We start from the raw sequence: 17,358 nt of genomic DNA, 5'->3' as shown, positions 1-17,358 counted from the left end.
GTACGGCCAGCAGCGCATGGAGATCATCCCGCTCAACCAGCACACCAGCGACCCCAACAACCGTACGTAGCCGCCGCCGCGCGCTCTCTCCTCCGGGCGGTGGACTGGTCCCGGCAGCGGGCCCGCACCTCCCAGAGCACAGTGGCAAAGGTTTTCTGGCGTTAGAGAAGGAAGGAGAACGCGTGGGGCTCCCGGCTGGCACCTCGGGGTTACCTCTTCCCCTCCGCTTATCCTCTGCTCCGCAGCCCCAAGGCTGTAGGACTCGAGTCGCCTGCCGGCCCGGGCTTTCTGATCTCCGCCCTCCCGCGGGACGGTGCCGGGGGACGGTGGCCGGGGACGATGGCCGGGGACGGTGGCCGGGGACGGCCGGCTCCAGGCAGCGCGCGACGGGGAGTCCCGAGAACCGGCTGGCCTGGCCCTGGGGGTGAGGTGGGGAGGGGGACAAGATAGGGACGCAGAGTTCCTGGGGAGCGTGGATTCCAGGGCTTGCTTCTCCTCTCTACCCTACTTCTGGGGTTAACTGTCCGTTCGTTTCGGGCTGCAGGGCTGTCCAGGACTCTAGGGGAACGGCCGGGTGCTGCTGGCTGGCCTGGCCTCGCGGGACTAGGAGTTGGGGATAATTCTGGGTCAGTTTGTCCAGCAGGCAGGCATTATTCTTAGGTCTACCATTTATTTAGAAAAGTAAATGCCAGCTGCTTCGTGAGAAATTTTCCCTCTTCAGGATAGAGTTGTTCCCTGCGGATCCCACATTCTCCTTGCATCCTTGACCCCTTCAAGCGTTCGCAGTCCGTAGCCACTTTTGATGGCTTGGCTATTTGTAAAAATGGGGCGACAGTAATTTAGTTTAAGAAGCTTACGCTCCTTGTCCCCCAAGTAAATAGTAAATACTTAGTTAAACTTCAGGTCTCGTCCAGCTTCGTTCGGTTCCTATGTTCATAATAGCAAACGCTCCTCACAAGTGTGGTTCCATTTTGATGTTTTGAAGCAAGACTCCCAGCGAAGACCACGAATGTGTATTTGCTTTGTCTCCGAACCTTTTTGGTAACTTCGAAAGTTGTGCTATGTTTACACCTAACGCGTTAAGGACTAAATACACTTCCAGAGACCTCTGGAGAGAACATTAAATCAGGTTCAGAGTCAGGTTGAAAGCAATACAGGATTTGAAAGATCAGCACTTACCATTTTCTTCCTTTCGTTCCTTCATCTAGCTTCTGTGTGAGGATCATAAACATTTGTTGTTATTCTGTTTTTAATAAGTCCCTTCTTGCAGAATGGCTACCATCCCGTGACCTTTTTAATTCGTTGTAAAACAAAATACCTCCAGGTTATAATTATTTGAAGGGCTCCCAGAGTCATTACTTTGATGAAAAAGCATGAGGCATGAGCCTAGTGGTTAAGTTGTATTAATCTTTTCATAATGGTGGGAGGTAGTTGTTCTAATGGAGATAATTATTACTAACAAAGAGAGCAGTTGTACTTACTTTTTTCCCCTTGTAGAATCTGAAGGTAAAGTGCTGGTTTAAAAGGAGGGTTTCCACTCGGATTTGTTCTGCAGTTAAGAAGATGCTTGCATTTCAGAGTTGCAGAAAATATGTAAAAATTATATTGTCTTAATGGGTTTTTACAAATACTTCTCTCCTACTGGATTTGCATGTGTTGTTTACAAAGCATTTTTTAAAATGTGAAATAAAAAGATTATTCTTTGGGAAAGGCATTCCTTACTGCGAAGTGTAAGTGTAGTCACTGTGGACTGATAGTGCTTCATCCTGCCTGCAGTTTCTCTTCTGAATGAAAACAGTGCCGGAAAAGACGCCAGCAGCTTGCCCCACCGCCCTGGCTGTGTGCTGAGCTTCCTATACTGTTTACAAGGCTTTCTTGAGATTCACTATATTCTCACCAGAGAAAGAATTGGGTTAGATTCCTAATTAATATATGGTTCTTTGAATCACTTTATTGCCTAGGCAACTTTTTCCCTCTGGTTGGAGGAAGGGAAGTATGATTTATTTAAATTATTTCTATTGTGTTAGTCTTTTGGTATATCCTTTTGAGTCTAATGGATTGCTTTAAAATGCAAAGTGCATAAGAAAGACGGAGGGGAAAGGAAGTCAGATCGTCCTATTAGAGTTACACTTCATGTTGCTCCCTAATTAAAGGGCAGTTGAGAAAGAAAAAAGCGGAGGTAGCTCTGTGTAATGGGAGGCAAGCGGAGGCATTCATTTTAAACCAGAGGATGTGTTTTACAAAGGTGAAGTGGGAAGTGATTGAGTTTAATCTAAGGAGGGGCTCAAAAATCAGAAATGCAAAGGATGGGAAACTTTCCCTAGGCAGGGGAAGTTGGTATATTTGTTATTTGAAAGAGGGTGAAAACCAGAGCTCTCACCCTTCCCAGGTTGTATTTGGGTGGGTGCGGGGGGGTGGGGAGGTGAGAGGCAGGCCAAAGGGAAACACCTATTAATTTATGACGTAGAGAGAACCCCAGTTTTCCTTTCCGTCTTTTGCCATTTTCTAAAAGAACTCTGTGAAGAGACCACTCACCAGTGCTTCATTTTGTTACTTTGCATTGAGTAATTTTTCTCTTTTTCTTACAAGGCAAAGAAAGGGACCTCCTCACTTCTCTATTTTCTACAGAAGAGTAACATTTTTGCCTGGGACCAGAGCCCAGTAAGGCGTGTGAATCAGTAACAGTAGTCTCACCTTGAAACTTGATTGGCATCTATAGCAAATGCCAGAGTGAAAGGTCTTCTAGCTCTCTTTCCCACAAAAAAAAAAAAAAAGATTAAAAAACAGCAGAAACCATGCAAGCTAGGCGAGTGAGCTGTTCCATTATATTGCTGATACCCAACTCCATGTATTCCATTTATTCTGTGGTTGAAGTACACTTTCCACTGAAGCTCTGAATGCCTAGCTGCCTCTTCTTTCATCTCGTTAAAGTCCGGTGGGGCAGTGTGTGATGTAATTGAGGGGTGGGACCCCTTCTTCCTCTTCTTGTATTACTGCCCTCATTGCTGCTGGGTTGCCCGAAGCCATTGATTCCGGCAGGCTCCGTGTCAGTGGCCTCTTCTCAGGTTCTGGTGCCTCACTTGAAACCCTGTCACTACTCTTGGAAGGTAGTAAGAGCCCCGGGGCTGGGCCTGGAATTTGTGTTTGTATGGAAAGGTCTGGGCCAATTAACCTTGCATACCTTTTTTTTGGAAGTTGCTCCTCCCCTGAACCTGACAGGGAGACTAGAGCTAAGGACCCCATCCAGTTTCTTGCATCAGGACCTTCCTTCTATCCCCTCCTGGGGTTGGCGAGCCCTGCCACGCAGGGAACAGCACCAGGAACAGCAAAGGCCTAAGGCTTTCCAGTTGGAAGTGCCACCCTTTCCAAGAGTTTGAGGAGAGTGTCCAGGGGAGAGAGAGAAATCTGCACCCAACACTGTTTTGTCTGTTTGGGAGTCAGGGTAAGAGGTAAAGGAGAGTGAGAATTTTCTGACATTCCCCGATCTCTTCCCACCCAGTTGGAAAACACAGGTCCTGTTTAGGAAGCATCCGGGCCCAGTCACCCACCAGCAAGCTTTCTTGCCATGAGGCACACTCTGCACACCTGAGTCCCAGCTGTCCATGGCCAGCTAGTGGCTGAGACTCCAGACCTGGTCCCTGGTAGGCGGGAGGCTGTGCGTCAGTGTGTGGGTTTGTGTGTTTTATATTTTCCTTTTCTCTTTTCTCTCTTTTTGTGTACAGGCCCAATCCCATCCCCATAACACACATGATTTAGTTATTTTACATCATTCGTTATCTCGCGCCCTGAAACTGAACATAGAGCCATATATTAGATTGAGGTTAGAAGAGGTGGCGACTGTTTATTTAAGGTGATAAAATGGTCCATCAGCAGTAATCTCCATCGATATGTGCCACCAGGAGATGAAGGATGAGGGGACAAGCCACAATTAATTGCCCTATAGTTTTGTAGGAGCCAGTGGAGCCAGCCCAGACCCGCTTCGATCTCTTCTCGCGCCTCCTATTCATCATCTCCGCCTTGTATATGGGGGCTTCGCAGGGGCAGGGCTGCACGTTTTATCTCCATGCAATATTCTCTCACCACACACATGGGCGCTCCCATTTAATTTATAAATACAGGTGTGGGGACACTAATAAAATCCACATTTACTCTTTCACTCTTTCTTTTCCTCCCCATTTTGTCTCTCCCTCTTGGCCCCAGGTCCAGCTGGCCGGCCCGCCTCAGCCAGGCTGAGCTTGGAAAACCCAAGCCTCCGAGCTTGGCCGGGAGCTGTAAACTCGCCTCGGGAGAGTCCTCCAGTAGGTTCTGTGGCAGCTGGGCTTCCCCTGGGGCCCAGCCACAATCGGCTCCCTTTCCCCGTGGCTGGGCTAACTCACCGGCCTCGGATCTGCTGAGGAGCCTGGGAGACCCCTGCCGGGTGGAAGGAGAGGAGGGCCTAGAAGGGTCTCCAGATTTCCGTGGCCTTGCAAGAAAGCCCCACGCTGGTAGGAAGGGGGTGAGGCCTTCAAAACGCACACTAGGTTAGGGGGCTCCAGCTTGCAGCCTCACTGCTCACTGCATACTTCGCCCATAACCAGTTGCTGCTGGAGGGCTGGGGGAGAGTGCTGTCTGGACGTGAACTCCGGTGCGGGAGGTTACCAACTACCCAGCTCCACCAGCCTCTGTCCCTACGGCCAGCCTCCCGAAAATGCAGCGACCCTTCCCTCCATCGCCACGCCCAGAGCGCATGAGAGGCTTGCCAGCAGGCGGCACTCCTGGGGCAGAGTCATCCAGCAAGGATCACTGGGTGCTGGCCCCACTGGACTGGGCTTGCAAGACTGAGGGCGGCAACCTCAGTGGTGGTTGGGGAGGATCCATAGTCCTGTAGTTACCTCTGCCTGGGGGCGGGGGGTGGGGGGGGGCAGACTTTTCAGCTGCTCCTTGGTTCCCTTTCCAGAGGATCAGTGAGGGCAGGGGGAGGCTGCCTGTGCCTGGTGCTTCTCAGGGGTCCTAGCTCCGCCTGCACCCACACATGCCTCTGGCCCCTCCAGACACGAAAAGAAAAAAGCCAGAAACATTTTATATTTTACCTTTCCTAGAACAACAAATGAAAATACCTGAAACAAACAAACAAACAAACACCCTCATGGCCTGTTTTGCCCCCCTTACCTTAAAATAGATTTGTTTTCAATTACAAAAGTAATACATGCACTTGTACAAACATCCAAACAATACAAAGGCTATGAAATGAAGAGTGAAAGTCTCCTCCTCACTCCCCTTGGCCTGGCCTACTGAAGCCAGGAGGTGAGGGAGTCTGTAACCTAATAACACCTCATTCCCTTATTCAGAAACCCATCCCAGGGGCCTTCAGAGACCTATTCAAGAGAGAAAAGCGAGCACGATTTCTTATATTTCTGATACTAAAATGGCACTTCAGAGAATCTTGCTTGAGGATATTATAATATTTCTCACAGTTACAGAAAACCCGTTATGAGTAATAACTATGAACTTGTAGAAAGCTGACCCTGATTTTAAGAGAAAGTGAGAACCTTTATTTGCCTCCTCTGTATGAATACAAATAGGCTTATGCTATGGATTGCTTGGCATGGAATGCTGTGTGTAATATATGTTGTGTGTGTGTGTGTGTGTGTGTGTGTGTGTGGTTTGGGCATCTAGCTCACTTCTCCCTCAAACCTTTTCATGTAGGTGTTCATGGCTTGCTGTCTAGAAAACACTCTGCTAGAATGTTGGTCTACTTGTGCCACATTCGTCAACCCCTCGTAGTCAGTTACTTGTTTTAAACATCCGTAAGCTTCTTTGGGACTCCAAGACATAAGTCAGAAGCTGCATGTTTTCAATGACAGAGCTTGTGTATTAAAAAAAAAAAAACAACACACCAAAAAACCCAGTAACATTAGGATCTAACAGTATTTTGCTGCAATTGGTCAACTTTTGTGACAGAATATTTTGCTAAAGCACAAAGTGGTTTATAAATTCAGAAGACTCGTGTTGGGTGGACTAGTTACAGTGGACTGGCCTTGCCTTCTGCTGTGGACCCAGCATGCACGTCGTCTTCTAAATATTGGGAGAGCCTCAGCGTTCACTCTGCAAAATGCTACTAAGTTTTTTCAACCTCCCCTGGAGACAGTGAAACTTAAGTTGAAGAGAGCTTTAGAGGACTTCTTAGAGAAAGGACTAGCGTATCATGTATAACAAATATTAAGAGTGTGCTTGTTATCTGGCGGGGGGTTGGGGGGTGGTGGTGGTGGCAGGTTGTGGCTGAAGTTAGTACTTTAGCTCCTTATTTTATTACTGATATAGTTGGTGTGACGTTCCATGTTGTGGAGCTATTGGAACTTGACAGAATCTCTACTACATATTGTTAGGGGAGTGAATATTGAACACTTTTGCTTCTCACCCTTTGTTTCATTGAGTCAATCAGAAAGGGACAGTCAGTGAATAAAAAACCTGGGGTGATTTATTTTATGGGCATATTGCCTTTGTGTAGTCATTTGTTTTAAGCTATCTTTGCTAAGGTGCTGAAAGTCCATCTCTGAAGTTAGATACTAAAATTCAAAATTATGGGCATTATCTATTTACTTTCCAATTTATTCTCTTACTTTATCCCCAAACTCAAGAGTGTGGGAAAGAGGGAGAGAAATGTCTGTAATTCAATCAGCGATTTTGTGGCCCCCAAAGAGTGATTTCCGTGAAATAATTCTATTGATTGAGTTATGAGTTTGGATATAAAATTCTCATGGCTCTCATTAGTCTTCCTAAATCTCTACTAGTATAGTTTTGGAGGCTTTGGAGTCAGGCAGACCTGATTGTGAATCTTTTTCTACCAGTTTCTAGTTTCTGATCCGTAGTCAAGTTACATTGCTCAATTGCTTCATCTGCAAAATGGGAATCATGACATTTGGATAATATGGCGATCGTTTGGGTTAAAATAGGTAGGTGCCTGGAATATAGCTGGCACTTGGTAATTATGAACTTTTGTTTTTCTTTTTATTCCCCCTTTATTTCGAAGTTTTTATTTTCACAGTCAGAATCTTGAGAGGGTGTGTGAAGTGCATGTGTTCGGGAAGGGTTGACATGTGGAGAATGAGAATGCCTCCTGTCCAGGCCCTGAGGCAGCGGTTCTCCACCTGGGGGTTGACCGACCCTTTCACAGGGGTCGCCTAAGACCATCAGAAAACATATATAATTACATATTGTTTTTGTGATTAATCACTATGCTTTAATTATGTTCAATTTGTAACAATGGAATTGGGGGTCACCACAACATGAGGAACTGTATTAAAGGGTCGTGGCATTAGGAAGGTTGAGAACCACTGCCCTAAGGTCAAAAGCCGAGCTGGACACTGTCGTTTTACATTAGTCTATGTTGCTGGAAGAGGGGGCCTTTGTGTGGTGGAGGTCCAGTGGTATGGACACATCACTACCTGCAGAAACAGGTTGTTTTTCACTTGAGAGGCCCGGGGACACCTCCAGGAAGCTGCACTCAGAGGTCCCCTTATTCCCTGGGCTCTCTGGGGAGGAGTGGAGTAGCTGAACAAGGAGAAGCTGAGCTGACTGGAACCTTTCGCTGAGAGAGGATGCTCACATAGTCAACAGGTCAACCCTCAGCTCTCTGGGAAGCCAGAGGCAAAACCAGGGGTCACTCCATGCTGGGGTTGATGAGGTTCCTTCATTGAAGACTCTTCAGTGACTCACTTTGCCACAAGTTCCTTGAGCGTTTTTGTCTGTTTCAGCATGAAGAGGGCACACCCTGTGTGATCCATCAGGACTGGCTGTGACCAAGGCCCAGCACAGAGAAGCCTCAAAGGCCACCTCCCCCCCAGCAGCGTTCCCCTGTGGGTACTGGCTCAACATCAGGCCCAGTGCCACAGGGCTCCAGCGCTGGGGGCGCCTCTGCTCCCCAGGGAGGCTGGGCCAGGGCGGGCGGGCTTCGCCAGCGGGCGCCTAAGCTGTCTCCCCGAGGCAGGTCTGCTGGGCTGGGGCGCAGACACGGCGGCTCCGCCAGGCCCATTAATAACCCCGAGGGCGCTGCGATCCGACAGCGCGGTTGCCGCAGGCCCTGTTCCCCGAGGCCGCCCGGCCTCTTACCTCGAGTTTGAGTGGAAGCACACTGGGTGTCTACAGCCCGGCCTCAAGGGTGGGGGTCCCTTTGCGCTTTGGCTGCTTCGGGGAACATCGGAGAGAGACAGCTTCACAACAACTCCAGTTTGTAAGGCAGGATGTTAGCCTTTAGCCTGGGGCGTCTGCCCTCTGGGCAGGAGTTGGGACCCTCTCCATGGAACCTGTATTCTGATCATTAAAGACCCATTGCCCCGATCGTTAAATTTGCTATTTGTTTCTTCTTGGCTTCTGGGAAGAGCTGGCACGCAAGCATGGACTCCCCTAACCCGCCGGAACAGCCTTCCTCTCCCCGTTGGTGCCCGCCGGCCTGGCTGCAGCGCGGAGAGTGGGCACTGCCGGGCGCGGAGGGATCCCGCGCTCCCCGGGTGGCGGTGTCTGGGGCTCGGGCTCTGCCCTCTGGGGCGCTGGAGTGGGGGCGTGGGGCCAGAGGAGTGCGAACGGCCTGCCCACCGGCCCTGGTGATTTTTAAAGTGTCTTCTCTAATTGTAAAAAGAGGCGAGCCAAGTGTCTCCAGGCGACCCATGTAGAATCTCTCCTCGATACCAAATTGGCGAGAGACGGGCGTTCTGCCTCGGGCTTTCTTCCTGATACAGTAAACACCTGATGGAGAGAGGACTCGCGGGAACCGGGAGGGTCGGAGGGAACTGGAGCAGGGGGGAGAGGGAGAGCTAGAAGCCGGGAGGAGAAGCCGCGAACCGTCGGTTCAGCGGACACCACAACGCCACCCACACCCAGCTCGGAAGGCATTTGGGGGCGCCCGGGGTTCTGACCCGTTACCAGGCGGATTTGGGTTCAGCGAATTCCAAGGGAGCGATTTGGGTTCACCTCTCCCCCGACTCCCAGTAGCCTCAGCGCCCTCCCGCCTTCACCTCCCTGCAGGTGGCTCCCGGGGGTGGGGATGCATTTGTCTCGGGAAGTTACCGGAGGGTGGGCCACTGAGCTGCGAGTTAACCTCTGCCTTCCCTCCCGCCCGGTATCCCCGGCAGGTTGCGACATGTGCGCGGACAACCGCCACGGAGAGTGCCCCATGCACGGGCCGCTGCACTCGCTGGGCCGGCTGGTGAGCACGGGCAGCGCCGCGGCCGCCGCGCCCCCGCCGGAGATGCCCGAGTGGCTGCGGGACCTGCCGCGCGAGGTGTGCCTGTGCACCAGCACCGTGCCCGGCCTGGCCTACGGCATCTGCGCGGCGCAGAGGATCCAGCAGGGCACCTGGATCGGGCCCTTCCAGGGCGTACTCCTGCCCCCGGAGAAGGTGCAGGCCGGCGCCGTGAGAAACACGCAGCATCTCTGGGAGGTAAGTCGCCCGCCGCCTCGCGGAGCCAGAGTTTTGGGCCGCCGAGAGCCTGGCCCTTGGAGGGTGGCAACTTCGGGGAGCGCTTCCCTTGTTTCCTAGAGAGTAATAGTGGAGAACAGATTTCTGTGGTCATGCAAATGCCTGGTGTCTGCACCATCTGCTGTAAAGACCTGACGCAAAGGCAACCGAGCCGGGGACACAGGGCCTGCAGGTTTCCGACGGTGGAACCCCTTGAGCAGCCTCTGTTGCAGCTGAGATGGATTTGGTCTTTGATAGCCTGGCTTCTTGAGAGAAAGAGAAGCCAGCTGAGGAGATGGAGCAGCGAGCTCAGGCCTTGGGGGTGTGAGCTGGGTGAACTTTTTGTCCCATTCTAAGCTCTTCCAGTATGTTTTTGTGGACTGGGCAAAAAGGAACATAAGCATAAATAGGAGGAAAGAGTCAAGCTCATTTTGTCAGATAAAAACAATTATGTAAACACCGAATCTGAGAAACTGCAACATGTTTCATTCATAACTTTCAAAGTTCCCGCAGTAAGCAAATGATAGCATCCCGAATCAGAAATCACTAATTCTGGTTCTTCTCTGTTGTCCTTTGCAGTAGTCTTCAAGAAAATAAAAAAATCAAAACATAGGGACACTTTGCGACAATAACCCAGTTGAAGACAAGGTTTCAATAGCACAATCTTACCTGACACTATTACTTAAAAATAAACCACCTCTTTGAAAAATGTTAACCAGAGCTTTCTCCCAGAGCTTCATGGTTGACGATTGAGATCCACTCCTGCAGAGACAGACCCTTAGCCTGTAGGTGATGCCCCCACTAGCTAGCCACCTCCCACCCTTGGAGTTATTTATGAAATACAAGACGCTAGAAGTCTTACTCTTAAGGGTAAGACTTCTAGCATCTTGCCTGACCGAGGCCAGGCAATATAATGGAGTGGGAATAGCCGGAAAAGAAAGTTTCTGAAATGTCAGCAGCAAGTTGGCATGGACATTGGGGCTCCATTAATGGGCCATTTCTACAGCAGCTTGCCCCTCACACTTGGCTCAGTGGCCAGTCAAGATGATTATTTGCACTGTGAGCTGCCTCATATTCACTAAAACTCATGGGACTCAGTAACCCAGTCATATTTTTGCTGAGCACTCATTCTGCCCAGCACTATGTTACGCCCTGGAGAAACTGTTGTGAAAAGCAGACCCAGCCTCCAGAACCCTTACATGACTGTTGGCAATGGGATGTTGAGGCCTGTGTCCCAAAGCTCCCTTTGATGAGGGAGGAGCTAAGAGTATGAGCTCACAGCCCAACACCCCAAGATGATCGAATAGGGAATATGGGTTACATACACTATAGGGCAAGCATGTCAAACTCGCGGGCTGAAGGCTCTATTTATTTAAACGAGACCTATGAGCCGCGAGTTTGACATGCTTGCATAGGGTATGAGCTAAGTTTCCTACAGTTATCTGCTGGTGCCCTGAGCCTGGCTTCCAGGTTTCATTTCACTCCTAAAGGGAAATTTAGTCCTTCTGCATAAGATTCTTGAATGAGGAAAAAAAAAAAGTTGGGCATATTTATTTTACCAAATAGTGCTTTTTCTCTTTTTAACAGAAATTTTTATAGGAAAAGAAGGCAGGAGAAAATGGCTTGGTATGGTACAGAGAGGCAGGTTAGAAGTGAGAGCTTTTGGATAGAAAAAAAATGACAAGTGGGAAATAATCAAAGCATCTAGTTTTGAAATATTTCCCAGTTGTTTTTGTTTCTGACTAATTAATGGTAACCTCCAATGTGGTTTAAAGTTTATAAAACACTTCTAGTCAGTTTTCATGTTCTAGTGGCGTTGTTAGGAATTCTAATACCATACAGTTAAAGATCTGCCAATACTTTTCTGAGGAAATTATGAAGCAGTTGTTCAGCGGTACAGATTTGCTCTATCTGAAACTGTTAAAAGTGAACATTATTGCCCTTTGATGACTTGGGGTTAGAGTGCCAGGGGACAAATCCATAAACATGAAAAAAGAAATCCTATAGTTTTAAGTTGTGTTTTTTCCCCTAAATGGCTGTGGATGATTGGGATGTTGTCAGGAGACCACTATGCATATAGAACATGGTTGATATATAATAAACTAAAAACATGGAGCCTTTCTTTTATTGCCTTGACTTGTTCTTGATGAAGTTTAAATTCTGTTTTAGTAAAGAAACTGGGAAATTTAATTAGGTTTTGTTGTTGTTGATACTTCAATAGACATAAAGTGAGTTTTACCTGTTGTTTGTGTGAGTTGAGTGTGTTGGAGGTAGTGGTGCTTAGAAGTGGTTCTGCGTTATAAAAATGAGTTGCTTGGTGTATGCATTAATGATCTACAAGTCCCATCTCAATTCAGGACAGTCTATCTGTTTTTATCATCTGTAGGAACAGTTAGAATAACACATGTTTAGGAGATTGAAGGGATATTAAATGCAGCCATGAAAATGTATCAGTCTCCGGAGGGATCATGTAAAATGTAACTGACTGGGGCCAAGGAACTTAGAGTCAATGGCTATTGGTAAGAAAAAGCACTGTAATAGGTTTCAGATTTTTATTAGTATCATTTATTTTTAAGCATTATGATTTATTGTTTTTATGAAATGTGACTATTTGAATTAAGTTATATTTATAACAGAAGATTCTAAATGTTGGATTTTTCCTTAAATTTTATTCTTTCCTTTCAAACCTAAATTCAATTGTGAAAATTTTTAATCATTTTATTATTTATATTTAGAAAGAATCGGTAATTGGAATACACTGTAGGTCTATAGGAAATTTTGGCAATAATTATTTAGTGACTCATGTAAAAATTATCCATTTTAAAAACACACTCTTTTAGATATCTTCCAGAATATCACATTGACATAAAGCAGATCTTTAAAAAAATTAAAAGCAGTTGAATCATGACTATTATATTTTAAAAGTCAACTGGAATCGTTTTTCTTTCTCACATTTTTTTTCAAGTCACTTGCTGATGAAGAAATGTCTTTATATTTAGAGTTCAATACTCAGGTCCTGATGGATCTTACCAGGGTTACTTATCTTTATTTCAGTACAATAAATGGATTGCTAATCTTTTCCCGTCACTGTTTCCAAGTAGATGATGGATTTTTGTTTCAGTTTACAGTTCATTGTTTTTAGTATGGTTGTACTTTATTATACACATGAAGGCTTATTAGAGGAAAACATCATATTCACCTTAGTTATTCCTTTTGTTTAATAATTAAAAGCTATATTTTCTTTGTAGAAAAATGACTTTTTAATATTTCACATACATCAGCTATGGAGAGCTTGTTTGATGGGTTTGTAAGTGTGCTATCATCTTTGTGTATAATCCTGGTTCTTAAGAATAAAGCAATTTAAAGAAAGTTCAATATCATTCTATTACCTTCAATATGTTTTGACTCTTTTGAGTGTTTATAGGAAGTTCTAAGAGTTTTTCTTTTCTTTTCTTTTTAGCAATAAATGACAGTAATTTTTTGTAATTTAAGGAGATTAATAAACTAAAAGCCAAAGTATTAATCTCTTTTTGGCCAATTTCTTCTAAAATCAGAATTTTAATATGCACTACAAGAAATAATAAATTCAGATAGTTTAAAACAAAAACATTACAGGATGGATTAAATAATCACTTGCCTTGCTTACATACATTTATTCTAACAAGACTTGAATGCATGATGTATTTCTAGCCCTTTGGACGTAATGGGAAAAATCTTTCTGAATGTTTTGCAAAGAAAACATAGTCTTTCTCAGCAATTAGGTCTTATTGATGAGAGTGAGATAATTTTATCCTAATGTGTTTTCTAATAAAGAAGTGAAAAGGCACATTTGATTCCAACATTTATGAAAACATTATCTCAATTATTAATGTGCTCTTTTCCCTTGAGATAAATTAATCTACTTGCACATGGTTTCCCCTTTCTGTTTAACATCAGAATTTAATATGGCTGGACCTGAGGAATGTACACAGTGTATACTTAAAATTCTACTGGAATAAAATACAGAAGTTTAAAATAGTTACAGTTTAAGATAGGCCAGAATTACTCAGGCCTTTCAATTCAAAGTCTTATTTGATAAGAAATTTTAGCAATGATGACAAAATAAATTGTACCTAAAAAAATTATTCTGGTAATTGAAATAATGTAGTGACTTGTTAGGATTAAAGTCAAGGTACTAGAAAGAGATTTAATTTTACAGAACCTGTTTTTCCTTTGCCTGAGTAAATTCGAGTGTCTCATTTTCACTTTACTATGTGGACATTTTCATTATTTTTCTTCAGAAAATCAAAAGGGATAACATAATGTGGTTCTCTTTGTGGTTTGATGTTGTGCCATAATATTTTAGATTTAATAAGAGTTTTGCTTTTAAGCAAATGGTCTATTTTTCATCATTAACATTTAAGTTAGGTCAAACGACTTTAATGAAAACCAATATTAAAAATATATTACACATTGCTGCATGTTTATATTTCAAAACCATCATAGGTAATTGGTACTAAAAGGAAATGAATTGATTTTATATTTTAAATGTATTTTATGTTTCTATAAGTGACCCAATTCCCTTTATAGTACTGTACCCATTTGTATGGATTTAGATGTTGAAAATTAATAATTTAAAAGTAATTAAGTTAAAATAATTTTAAAATCAAATTAAAATCATTTAAAAATTGTTCCAGTGATAGTACTGTAATTATATACTCCATATTTTGCTTTATAGATTTGGCTCAATTTGGCTTGACTCATCAAAACACCAGGGGATAGAATTATGTGGCTGTCACAGTTATATTGAAGTAAAAATTGTGTTTCTCAGTAATTTATCATTTAATACACTAGACTGCTTGTCAGCTTGGTTTTGAATGTGTCAGTTTTATGAAATCCAAATAATTTCTCCTTAAAAATAAACCATAGTAATGTTACTATTATGTTTTAAATTATGCAGGGTAACAGCTGGTATATCTCTTTGGTTTTGCCTCATTTGATTTGAAGATGTCTTTTACAGTGGTGCCCATTTGATAGAGTGTGAACATTTTGTAGTTTTACATAAACTGTAAAACCATCTGCCGCCTGTTGGAATCATTTCCAGCATTGTGTTAAAAAATCAAAACTTAGTACTTAAAATTGGCTTTGAAAAGATCCATGTAAAGTCTCGTTCCTTTTAACTTATGCATCCCCCTGGACAGTGCCACCTTGCTTTTCTAAGTCCCAAAACGACCCTGCTTTAAAAAAAAAAAATTATAACAGCCATTTGGAAATTCTCATGCTAGTGAGGTTTCATCCAGATACGCACGTGACGCTACAGTGCATTAGTTGCAAATGCTTTATAAAGAGTAATATGTTCTGTATCTCATTAGTCAGTTCAGTTTATCTATTGTTTACAGATTTCTTCTTTTATTGATAGCATTTACCCACGTAAAGAAAATAATTCAAAAGTATTTCTTGACTGCATATTTTCTTACAGCATATAATTAAAAAAAATTTTTTTTTCACACTGACTTAAAAGTGGGGTAGAGAAATTCAAATCAGAGTCTCAGTCGTTCCTGGATCCCCCGCCCCCCTCGACTGCATGGCAGCAAGCGATCTGGTGAAAATGTGATTATGGCAACACTGGGTCTGAGAAGCCTGCAGGGGAGCCTTTATATTTCAGTGCCAATGAAGGCAGTTTTAATTATTGGAGTAAATTTATTATTATCCAGAAATCACTTATAGTTGGAGTATAATACTATGGGTTTTAAAAAATGAATACGAAAACTGCCTCGTAGCTAGCTGAGGAATCATGTCCACAGTATCAACATTCTCTTTCCTCAGAGGGTGGATGTGGTACGTTGATAGTGTGGGGAAAATGTTCTGCCGTTTTTAAGAATGCGTGCACAGAACCGCTTTTAGACTGCCTTGCTCTGTCTTTTTCTTTCTTTCTTTTTAAGAATCGTATATACTCCAAGATTTCATGAGTTCAGGCATTCCTTGTGTATTTACACAAGAAATACAGACTCTGGTATAACTACTTAGCATAAAAGCCAGAGAAGCCAGAGCAGAATATACTTTTCCTTGTAAGCATTTGCCACCTCACTCAGATAAGTTACAGAATTCCATTATCCAAATTGTTACACATGTGTGACAGAGGTTGACCTTTCGTCATGTCAATCCTTTTTGTGTAGGCCCCAGGCTCCAGCCTAATGGCTCAAACCCTGATTTACTCACTGTAATAAGGGCAGGAGGTCGAGCAATTGTCAGGCTGCCTGTTCGTACTCTTCTTGGAGCCTGGTTGAAGGCTGTTAACACAAAGCTTTTCAAAGTGAATTTACAACCAGCACCACTGACAGAGGCCAATCAGTGCACCATAAATGTCAGGTTAGTGAGATTGAGCAGTAAGTAAAGTACTGACAGCACACTATTGGCTGGAATCAATTGGCCAGGGTTTAACTGAAAAGAGCAATCTACGTGTGGCGGGCTTAGGGCGAGAGCTAAGCGTGCAGCCTCGGTTTCCACGGACCATCTGTAGATTTACCTGCGAGCAGGAGCGCAGGGGTGGACCGGCACCCATTTGCTTGGGTGCCTCCGGAATCTTCCGTGTTGATGTGCTTCAGGATTTGGAAGTTGAGAGTGGCCGAACCTGCTGACGCTGAGGTCGGTGGTAAAAAAAAACAAAACAAAAAACAGCCCAGGAGAAAAGGATCAGCTTTGACAATATGGGGCTGTCAGAACTGGGGACACAACCAGTTCATTACCGTTCGGGGAAAGGCAATTTGTTCAAATTCTGAAACGAAAGCAGGGATTTACAGGAGCGCGCAGACAGGGGCCGGCTCTTCTGCTCTTCCTAAGGCTCAGCAGTGTGAAACTTTCATGGAAGTCACTAATGAGTGATTATGGGCTGAGAGTCTGAATATCCATGAGATGTGGTTTCCCCACCAGACGGAATGTTTTTATCATTTCGTGTAATGACAGCCTGGACAACAATTCATTTAGCTCTGAAGGCATCAGCATTAAAATGGAGGAATCCATTAAGATGCTGTATGCAAGGATTTATAAATTAGGCAATTTCCTTGATTATTGCAATCATTTACAAAATTGATTGTTCCCGTGTGGTATAGACAGATTTCAGCAACGATCATTGACAACAAACACATTCTCTGATATCTATAGCTACTGGTCACTAAAGCAGGTCACTATTCCTCATCCTCCCTGCTGTTCTTGGTCTCAAGGTCAGACAGACTTTCAAAGAAGCTTAAAAATAATGAGTTTTCACTTGTTTTCAGAGGAGACCCACCCAGGCTGGGAGGGTAGATGCAAGTTGTGCTAAATGATGCAGCATTGTTTTTATATTTCAATCTTAATTTTGGAGGAGGGTGTTGATGATCCTGATATGCTTCAGATCAGTAGCACAGATTTTGAGATGATGCCAAACTAAAAGGAAATTATTTTTTGCAAATTGCAGCTGTAAATATTTGTTTGATTGAAGAACTAAAAGTCAATAATGTGTTTTATTTGTTGGTCCTTAGAGTTCTCATTATCCAATAGATATATCTTGGAGTCGCTGGATTTTAGGTCAATTAATTCTGGAAGGCATAATAAAGACATTGTTACAAGTGGGAAACGTTCAAAATGTTGCAGTTTTTCCTATACAAGAACACGCACAAGTTCACTTGGTATTTAATCACTAACCACAAACCACAAAGTTGCCTTTATTCCTGAAGTATCAGAGATGGGCATGCCAAATGTGTATACAGATTTCTGTCCATTGAAAGCTAGCAGTTTATGCTTCGTACAAAATAGCTGACTTTAAGCATTTACTTTTAATCATCTTTTTGTTTTTAATCATAATTTTCCATTCTTGGATCTTAGACTGGGGCTTAAAAATAACATTTTAGAAAATTGCTTAACACTGTTGGGAAGGCCAAAATTTTTTAGTTTGTCCTGATTATATATAT

The 17,358-nt window shown here is 44.1% G+C and overlaps 1 protein-coding gene across 1 annotated transcript in view; it reads left to right on the top strand.

The window, feature by feature from the left end:
- Positions 1–6: 6 nt before the first annotated feature.
- PRDM6 (PR domain 6) overlaps positions 7–17,358 on the top strand; it is a 98,463-nt gene continuing 81,111 nt past the window's right edge. Inside the window, exons 1-2 of the mRNA XM_006764399.2 lie at positions 7–62; positions 9,108–9,415. Of these exons, the coding sequence (XP_006764462.2) occupies positions 17–62; positions 9,108–9,415 (354 nt within the window). The 5' untranslated portion in view covers positions 7–16. The remainder of the gene's footprint in view (positions 63–9,107; positions 9,416–17,358) is intronic.

This window comes from Myotis davidii, unplaced genomic scaffold (assembly GCF_000327345.1).
Source record: "Myotis davidii unplaced genomic scaffold, ASM32734v1 scaffold159, whole genome shotgun sequence".
NCBI lineage: Eukaryota > Metazoa > Chordata > Mammalia > Chiroptera > Vespertilionidae > Myotis > Myotis davidii.
This window is presented reverse-complemented; position numbering and strand designations above follow the sequence as displayed.